The sequence below is a fragment of the Pezoporus occidentalis genome, unplaced genomic scaffold, assembly GCF_034315485.1.
Source record: "Pezoporus occidentalis ecotype Australia unplaced genomic scaffold, CSIRO_AGI_Poc_V1 ctg35, whole genome shotgun sequence".
Lineage (NCBI taxonomy): Eukaryota > Metazoa > Chordata > Aves > Psittaciformes > Psittacidae > Pezoporus > Pezoporus occidentalis.
Genome location: NW_026915483.1, coordinates 4,850,169 through 4,860,000, shown reverse-complemented (window position 1 = coordinate 4,860,000; position 9,832 = coordinate 4,850,169). Strand labels below are relative to the sequence as shown.

The 9,832-nt window shown below is 42.3% G+C and overlaps 1 protein-coding gene across 22 annotated transcripts in view; it reads left to right on the top strand.

Annotated features, from left to right (window-relative positions):
• The window catches only part of FOXP1 (forkhead box P1), a 386,145-nt gene that overhangs the window by 350,798 nt on the left and 25,515 nt on the right, over window positions 1–9,832 (top strand). For all 22 annotated transcript variants that reach the window (XM_062630323.1, XM_062630334.1, XM_062630333.1 and 19 more), the window contains one exon: window positions 5,213–5,296. In XM_062630323.1, coding sequence (XP_062486307.1) covers window positions 5,213–5,296 — 84 coding nt within the window. The remainder of the gene's footprint in view (window positions 1–5,212; window positions 5,297–9,832) is intronic.

Below are 9,832 nucleotides of genomic sequence, written 5' to 3'. Positions count from 1 at the left end.
AATTACATTTGGAATTTTACTGAGTTAAGTCATTTATAGCTTCAAATAGTTGGAGAGAAAAATCAGCAAAACCACACTTAAACTTCTTGTTGTTACTTTTCCAGATAAGCATTTAAAAAAATGCCTTTTATCTTCTTATCTTACAAATTACCCTTTTTCTTTCATAGATATTTCTTAAATTTTACTTTCAGGAACACGCTGGTCATGACACTCTTTCACTATTAGCTGAAGCAATATAAACTATTTTAATACAAGTTTTATAAAAATCAAACTACCAGTCATAAAATATCAGAGTCTTGCAGAAAATGTTACGAGAAAGGGTCTGTTATTTTAACAAGTTTCTCGGGAATTAGGGAGAAAAAATCTGCAGTCTTCCTGGTAAACTGAGATATGAGATAATCTTTTACCAAGATGCAGTAATGTTCAGGCTGAAGGTAAATCTAGATTTTTCCAGTTACAGTCAATTTGAAAAGCATTAATCCTTCTCTCCTGCAGTCGCTGGGAATCGCTGTGCCTGGAACTACAGGATAATGGCCTGTGTTAACAGTTGGGCAGGACAGAGATGATACTTGGTTGTCACCAATCCATAAGCTCTTGACAAAATTTGGGAAAGATTTACCAGTGGTGCATTCTACTGATTGTCAGAAGTGACTAATAGTTACAGCTTTCCACCCATTTAGTGCTAGGGAATACCTCAGCTTAGAGCCACTGCATGGGATGGCAGTATAAGGACCCCAGGACAAGAACATAATTTCAAAGTGGTGGAAGAGCCAGAGAGTTCTGGATTTGTTTTTAACAATCATACTAGCACAGTAAACAGGGTGAACTGGAGGATTAATTTAGACAGGGATGTTGGTAACAGAGTGAAACCATCCATGCATTGGCCAGCAAGGTTAGGTACAGGAGGAGAGGAGGAAGGTGATCCTGCTTCTGAAATGTGCCTGTAACTCCTCTCTTCTCCCTTTTCTTTTTATCCTGTGTATTGGTCCTCTGATACTTTGAAAAGGAAAAATAATCTGCCTAAATATGCACGAGGATTTGGCTTCCAGTACCTAGTTTGTCTGGCTGTGACCTGATTTTGCTCAGAACCATCATAAAGCAGAAGGCTGGCCCAACAGCAGGGCTTTTAGTGATGTGATCTGCAGCACTCAACATGTTGTAGCAGGAGCAGCTGGACTAAGACCATTGACCTGATACTCCTGCAATGGAGCAGTTACCAGTGGGGTGGTGACAAGCCCTCTGACCAGCTGTTTGAGTTTGGTGAGCTAGATAGAAGAGGGACCCATAGCCTTTCCCATTTGACACATGGTACTGAGCACTGATAAGAAGCTTTGCCTTCTAGTGGAGCTGTGAAGTATCCCATGCTGTTCAGGGTCCAGCACCATGACAAGGTCTGGGTGCTGCACCATTTTGTGCACAGCTCCCTCAAGACAGGAGTAGAATTTATGACATTCCTTCCACCTGAGAGATGCATTTAAGGTTTTGAGTGTCGTCGACCCAAATGCACGCCTTTCTTTTCTTTATGCTCTTATTTGTTTTATACACAATAGTTTTAGCAGTGCCATTGACTTAGATAAGTGCAGTATCTTTTAAAGAAAGTAATTTTTATATCAACTTTTTTGGAAAAAGACAAAACAAACAAAAACCCAGAAAACAAAACAGGTCAGATCTGGTTTGTGTTTGGTTGCAAATGCCTCTTTGCAGAAGTATCTCAAAGTTTTGGGCTCAGCACTTCCATCACAAACATACTTAAAATATCACAGACAAGGTAGAGATCTTCTCATATTTCACTTTGTTTAAACCATCTTGACATGATCATTTGTTGTCTTTATAAATAGTGAGAATTGGGCTGCTGGGTAAAACACAAACACAGGAACATATCCCTATCCTTAGCTAGTTCTTAGCAGCACCACCTTTGAGTGAAAAAACATCCCAGAACGGCAACAAAGCTATGCTAAGTTTTAAAAAGTATCTCCTCATGGGAGAAAATGAAGACAGCTGGCCATTTTCAGTGTATGAAAACACTCTTTGGGCCTGTTTTCCACTGACACTCTTGAAGTGGATCCTAAACCTTTCTAGTGCACAGCCCAACTAGGCACATAATGGAAGGAAAGAAGCTGTGTCTTGGTTGTCTCTTGCATTGTCCATGACCGGCTTCCTTCTCCTTTGTCCTTGGTATGTCCAGAATCCTGCTGCTGAAGTGATCTCTGTTCTCATTGTTCTGGCCATGTTGCTCCTGTTGAATGCCCCTCACTGGGTTTCTGTTTTCACGTTCCTGGTCCTCGCTGTTGTTTTCTTTCTTCCTGTGTTATTTCTCTATCATCTGTGCCTAATGCCTTCCCCTCTTGCTCCTTGGTTATCAGACTCCTGCCCCCTTACCTTGAGTTGCTTCTGGCCTGTGCTTTCTGTGCCTTCCCATTTCTACCTGTGTAGGTTTAGGATTTAACCTCTCTGGGACAAGGCATGTGTCCTGGTGTCCAAGTTTTCAAAGCATGTACCTTTCTCTGGATGTGTTTCCTGTTGAACCACAGTCAGGCATCTGCATCATGGTTGTACCCCACAGAGGTGAGGGAAACCTCACAAAATCAGGCGTATAATCAAGAACTGGGTGACCAGCTGAAAACTGCCACCATGCAGAGCTTTCCAAATGGATATAGGAAGAAAGAATGAGGCTGCAGATGGGACTGTGTTCTAGTCTTCAGACCCCTTCTACAGAGCAGATCCTTGCATATACGGCAGCATAGTCCTTGCCCAAGAACACTGTCAGTAGATAGAGCATTTTCATGAGTGTCTGGACTCCAGTGAGAGCCACCAGTGAGAATTTGCTCCCATCGATGACCACACAAGACCTCGTGGCTTCTTTTGTATGACCCCATTGACCTGAGGGGGCTACTAGTGACATTCTAGTTTTATATCACTACTGCTTCTTGACCTAAGGGAAAAACAGTTTAAAGAAATTCTTCAGATTTTTTTACTTCTCTTCAGTGCTTTGAAACTGAGAGACCTCTATTTTTCATAATTTAAACTCCTGCCTAACTGGGTGAGTGTTTGAATTCCTAGACTATGACAAAATGCTAGCATGTGTCTGCCTGAAATGTCGAGAGGATCTTTAATAACCTCCGTCCACCAGAAACGGCGTTAAAAGCCTTGCTAAGATGATGAGTGAAAACACTGTGAACAAGGACCCCGGCCGCTCAGAGGGAGGTGCACCGCTCTGTTTGGCTGCAGGGGCCCAGAGGAAGCGCGGCAGGGTGTGCCCAGGGCTGCCCGGGTGCCTTCCCTCCTGCCGCCGCACTGGTGCAGGCAGGAAGCTTTCAGGTGCCTGCCTTCTATTTATTTTGGCTAGAAGATGTTGTTCTTCTGCAGTAGCCTGCAGACCAGAATTTAATGCACATATGACCCCGCCAAGCAGCCCGGTGCGCCCAGCAACTGCTACAGATGAGGCATTGCACAACAGAGCTGTAGTGAGAGCACAGCTATTTCTTGGGTTTAATTTGTTTTGTGTGAAGCACAGCAGCTGAGGGGTGAGACCTCTCCTTTCTCTGAAGAGGTCCTCAGAGGACTCTCAGAGGGAGAAGTTTCTGCTGCAGTGCTATGATAAGAGCCCGTTGCTGCTCTTTGGCTCTTCTGTGAAGTCCGGCACAGATCTGGTGATGAGATTGCAGATCTGCTGTGAGTGTCAGGTTCTCTCTCTTGCCATTGAGGGTTTTGACCAAGAAAAGAGCAGCTGTTAGAAAAGCCCAGTGATTTTGCTTTTACACTTCCAGAGCACACAGTGGTCACACCATTTTTTCCTGTATTTAATTCCTGTCTTGGAAACCCATGTGCCAAGTTTTATCCTATCACAGCACCTTTCTGGCACAGTCAGAAGCCCCTCGCCTTGCAAACAGCAACACAGCCTTGACCATAATGGGGATTTATGACCAAGTCTCCTTTTATATACACTTAGCCCAACTTTATTGTTACAAACAGATGATGGTGATAAGGTGGGCAGGTTGTTTAAAGTGTTGCTGGAATGTGAACACAGTTCTCCTCTTGGCGCTGGGAATCTGGCTTGTCTAAAGCAAAAAGTCTGCAAAAGTTGTCATTTGTGAGAACCTGGTCCAAGTCCTGCTGGAAACAGGAGCTTTTACATTGGGCATATAGGTTAATAACACCCCTTTTTTCATTAGTATTATTTCTTAATATTTTTCCACCATATTTTTTTTTTAAAGCAGCTGGAAAAAGTCCTGTTGCACATACAAAAAAATGGTTCCCCAAAATAATGAAATTTAGCGTCTGTCCTGTGCATTGAAATGCATTGGGATGCCTTCTTGGCTAAGGATGTGTGTGGTGTGATCCCAAGGCAGCAGCTGTGGCCTGGTTCAAATCTTAACCTTAAAGTAAAACAGACATCCAGAGCAGGAGCTTTGCCCTAGCTCTTGGGCATGATGTGACCCATGAGGAAGGGTGAAAGTATTGGTCCTGTGGCTTTGGGTGCCTTGAGACGAGTGCTCTGAGGTGGTTTCTGTATGCTGTTAGCCCTTCCCATCCTGCCGCCTGCAGCTGTATGCCAAAGGGATGCTGGCAACCCACCCTGCTGCTCCTGCCCGTGCTCAGGGTGCTGCTGCTCAGATTCCCAGGCTGGCTGCCCTGGGTGACCCACTGAGGGGCTGTGCCACCTTCTCAAGTAAAAGCAAGATGCTTTCAAGAGCTGAGGCTGCCTGCCATGCCCCATGGAGGTGCCTCATGTGGTTTAACCACTGCTCTCTCTGCATTTGCTGCACATGCCACAAGGCCTGTAGGTGCTGTAAAAGCCATACTCCATTTGTGCCACTTATTTTCTGGTCTGAAAGGAGGCAGAGGCATCTCAGAGCTGCTGCCTCACTTGCTTTTCGCCGTGCCTCCTGAGCTGGAGTGGGGCTGGTTAATAAACATGATTCACTGTTGTCTTTTAGCTGTCAGGGCTAGAGTGAAGCTCTTGGTGCCAGCAGGTCTAGCTCTTCTCACTCGAGGGCTAATGCATTTTGCTTTAGGAAATAGTGACACCCAGCACCATGCTTTAGCTTTACCTCACGAATAGACCATATACAATTTCAAAACTACTCGGCAATAAAACTCTTCTGTCTCATGCCTTGGTGCCAGCTGTTTAATTAGGAATAAGCAGAGACTGGGTTTTATTTGTGTGAATAACAGAGGATTTTTCTTCTCCCCCCCCCCCCCCCCCTTTCAGCTTGCAAAAGATAAAGAGCGCCTGCAAGCCATGATGACACACCTGCATGTGAAGTCAACTGAACCAAAAGCCACCCCTCAGCCCGTAAGTACCGAACTGTGCCAAAAGCAAATAAAATCTCACAACAAACCTCTCTTTCCTGTTCCCCACTGGGGCACATGATGCAAAGCGTGGACCGCTTCAGAGCTGGCCATGGTGATGAGATGCAAAGTGCTGCTTTGCAGAAGGCACTGCCATGGGCACCTGGGTTTCCTCATCCCCTTCTCTTCAGGGAGTTTGAAAGTTGTTTTGCTTTAAAGCTGATGCATTGAGCTTTTTTTCTGGCCTTACGTAGTAGCCTGTAAGTTGCTTTGCATCAGTCCAACTTGTATGAAATCTTAGGAAGTGTTAGGAAGGAGATGTAATTAAATTATATGTAGTATATTTATTCTGCTTTCTCCCTGTCTGACAGACATTTACAGTAGAAGAGACTCTAGCTGCATGTTTTGATGTTAATCGCGGTTAACCAGTATCAGGTTTTATACTGTTGAAACTGAGACGAGAAACCTTCTCTGCCCCAGATTGCCCTTTAAAAAAGAGGCTGCAGGGGAAGCAAGTAGCTCTGCAGCCCAAGAAAACTCTTGGGTAGCCCCAAACGCAGACAGACCCACCATCTCATTTCCTGACCAAAATGACTCTTCTTCAGCTGTTGTTTTCTCCCAACCTCTTAATGCTGAAAATGTTTCTCAGAACTTCCAACGATTATTCGAAATGGAGAGAGTGCTTTGCTTCCTGATTTTAAGATTTGTAAGATTTAAAGGTACACTGGCTTTATTTGATTTTGCTTTGAGTCATTGTGTGAAAATTAATTGAGCGTTGACAATCTATAGTTAGTACTAGCAATTTTAATCAATATGCAATGATGCAGCATAATGACAAAGTATTGGTTTATCTGTTTTGACTGATTTTTTTTCTATAAATAAAGCAAACACACACCCATATATGTGTGATTTATGGTGATGGAAATAAAAAGGAGTCAGACTATTAACCCAGCAAATATGGTAGCCTGCCAAGATGCAGTTGGTAGACAAAATTAATGTCTGAAACAGAACACATTACAGAGATAGAGAACATAAAATCATTAAACACTTCGCGCACACATTTTTACTAGAAAAGGATTTCTCAGTTTCCATGTAGTTGGAAATAAATGGCTGCAGAAGTGCATAGGGAGGCTACTAGACAGAAAATTGCAGGCTATTCAGCAACACTGGAGCACATGTCAAAGTCAACCGGAAATTTCAGTGCCTTCTTGGAGAGAGTTGAGTGGTAGGTATAAACCCTTCCATTTAAGCTGTTGAGATACCTAAAATTGCGTGATCTGGTGGATACCAGCCCTCAAGAGTAGAACTACTTACAGTGTCTATAAAAATAGCATTCTTCTAGTTCCTCGCATCCATCTCAGCCTGAATGCAAATGCTTCAGTGCATTGTTGGCAAAGTATGTAGACCCAACAGAATGGGGAGGAGGTTTGGTTTCTATAGCTCTTACTGGATTAAAAATTAAAACAGCGGAATAATCTGGAAGTCTCAAAGCACTCTGCCTTGAGGCCTTTCATAACAGCGGTGCCCCTCAGGAGGAAGGATTAAAAACTAAAGGGAGGAAATCATAGGGAGGCGAGCAGCATTTGGCAAAGCAGCTCATGATCGATGCTCGGCCGCGGAGGGCAGGGAGCTTTCGCGGGTGTTGTAGGCTATGGAGATACCAGGCGGTGTCGCCAGGAAGATTGCTGTTAACAGCTAATAAACAGGGAAAAGCAGTGGGGAAAAAAAAGTGAACGCAGGGGGAAAAGGGCTGTCTTGATTAGTATTAAAAATGTTTTACATTCTGGAAAATTATAGCTTTGTTGGGGACCTCCTACTAAATTTATTTTTAACTGCTCTATTGAAAATTCTGTACCACTAGTCAACATTATCTCTCAGTTGCTCAGCACAGTGTTTCTTTATTAAAAGAAATAGGCATGAATATTTTTGACTGAAAAATTAATAGCTTTTGAATTCATACACAGCAGGTTTTCTTTTGCAAAGAAGTCCAATATCGCTGCACAGCACTTCTATAACCATTTATTTAGAGTCCAAGTCAAACCTTTGACAGCTAGAGCAGTGTTACAAGCCAACATAAAGAACTCCAAGATGTAAACCAACAATAGGCAGTCTGTGTGAGGTTTGCCATTGTCAAATACATAGATTGTTTGGATTAGTTTATGTAAATGTACTGTTGTATTACCCTTTGGAAAAAAAAAGATCACATTTGTGTATGAAAAGTGGTTTCGTTCACAGGCAGCATTATAAATTCCTTATCCTTTAACTTACATGTTAGAAGTAAAAATTGGTGCCTGACAGGCCTATATTGTGTGGCACTCTGTTGTTGGATTGAAACTGCCTTCTTTTCATTTATTGAAATATAGAAAAATTTATTATAGATACCATCTGATAAATCAGAAATTATTAAAATATGTATAGGTGAAGCATTTGAAAATTAATTATAAAATGTAGAAGTATAGTGTTTTGCATAAATTGTGCTTTCCTAGTGAAAAAAATACACAGGCATTGCATAGGCTGTGCTAGACCCTAGTCCTTTTAACTCAGTGGGATAGGACTTTGGTAAAAAAGATCTGATGACCATTATTGCAGTGCAAAGTATTCTTTACATCCAGTAATTAATTTTTTTCTGCCAACATAACTAATGCAAGGTGTACATTAGAATTAATATATTACAGTACATCAGTGATTTTAAAGGAAAGAGCGGATGCAAATCCAAACGTAGCAGTGAATCGGGATTTAAAATTACAGCCTTTTCGTGACTGAGGAAATGTTTTTACTCTGCTTAAAGGATCTTAATGCTTGTTTTTAAACTGTTTTGTTGCTGGCAGGTAAAATTGGTGACTGAGTGTCCATGTTAACCTCATGCTGTTTGTAATCCACACTGACCATTAGTTGTCTTTGCCTTTTGGGCTTCAGGCAGTAGATGAGCAGCTGGGTTTAGACCAGGTAGATCACAACCTGGTCCTTAATGGTTGTGCATCAATTCAGAACTTGCCCAGCTTCAGAGCGGGGGTTGCGTGTACCAGGATAGCCGTGCCCATCCATCCCATTTGGGTGGCTTTTAGCTCCTTCCAGTAATTTTAACCTTGGGAAGGGTGATGGGGTGGTCCATGCATTTCACTACACCAGTCCACCAAAACATCTGTTCAATAGAACTCTTTAGTCCTGTTAAAGCCAATGAGATTTTATCGTGTTCTTACACAGTGTAGTGGTGGATGGCCTAAACCACTGCAAGCTAGGGTGGAGGTGATGTCTGGTGTACCGCAAAGGGCAGCAATTCCCTGCTTCTGAGGAGCTGCTGGGAAGGGAGAGCACATCAGGAGCTGCAGTGCTCAGGGCCACATTCAAAAGTGTCCAGCTTTATAATTAAAGTACCCAATGGTGCAGCACTTTAAAAGAAAGTGGAAGTATCTCACAACTCGGAACAGGCAAATTTGTTCCCAGTTACTGCTACAAGTGTTGTTTTGGTGGTACTAAAGGGCCTGAATATAGCAAGAACAAAGTTCTCTGTGCAGCAGTAGGCTGTGACATTTTTGTGTGGTGATCTTTTTTTTTTCAAGGTAAAACCAAAAAAAACCCTACCAAAACCACAACACAAAAGCCAGATTGATTTCTTAAGAATTGTCATTCTGGTTTTGCTATTAAGATGCCTTCCCCTACATGCTGTTTTCATTGGTGTTAGAGATCAGCGTAATAGGTTGAAATGGAAATGTGCTTTCTTTTGGGGGATTAACATATGTTGAAGTTCATAGGAAGGGAGGGAAAAGGAAAAAGCATCAAGCAACAAGTAATTCTGCATAGTGAGTGCTATAGCCGTCTTTAAAAATAGACAGAAAACTGTGAGAGAAACTTTTGGCACTTTAAATAAGATGCACTGTTAAATATCCCTTCTATGTATTTTTTTACCCTAACCATAGCAGTTATGATTGTTTTGAAATGCTGTTTTTAGCAACTGTAATAACAAAGCATTAAAAAAAAAAAAAGTCTTTTAACTGTTGAGGTAATGACTGAGCATTTTAGCTGCTGCAGCCGGACTTTATAGTTTGAAAAAATAACGATATGCAGCAATAAAGAGAGATTCTCAAGCACAACAAAAGCTGTTTTTATATACTGGTTTTCATTAAGTCTCACTCCTCAGCTTTGGTTTCCTTAGTATTCCTGCCAATAACAACACCTGCTAAGTGATTGCTGCCTGCCAGGCTCCTCATCTAATACACTAATGTGTCCAGGCTGAAATGGGAGAGGAAGACACAGCATTTAACACAGTTTCAGGCCCAGTGGTAGCTTTCTCTCCCACCCTGGGTGTCAAGAAAAGGAATCTCTACTTTGGAGTGTTTCAGGCCCAGGAAATCAGTACAGATAAATCCTCAGTCCCAGCTGGGACCAGAGCAGCAGCATCTATTGCAGAAGAGTCACTGACCTGCAGCAGTGGGTATGGCCCCACCATCACATTTAGAAACATATATATGTATATGTACACATATATATATATATACACATATATATATGTACACACACATGTATACATACACATATATAA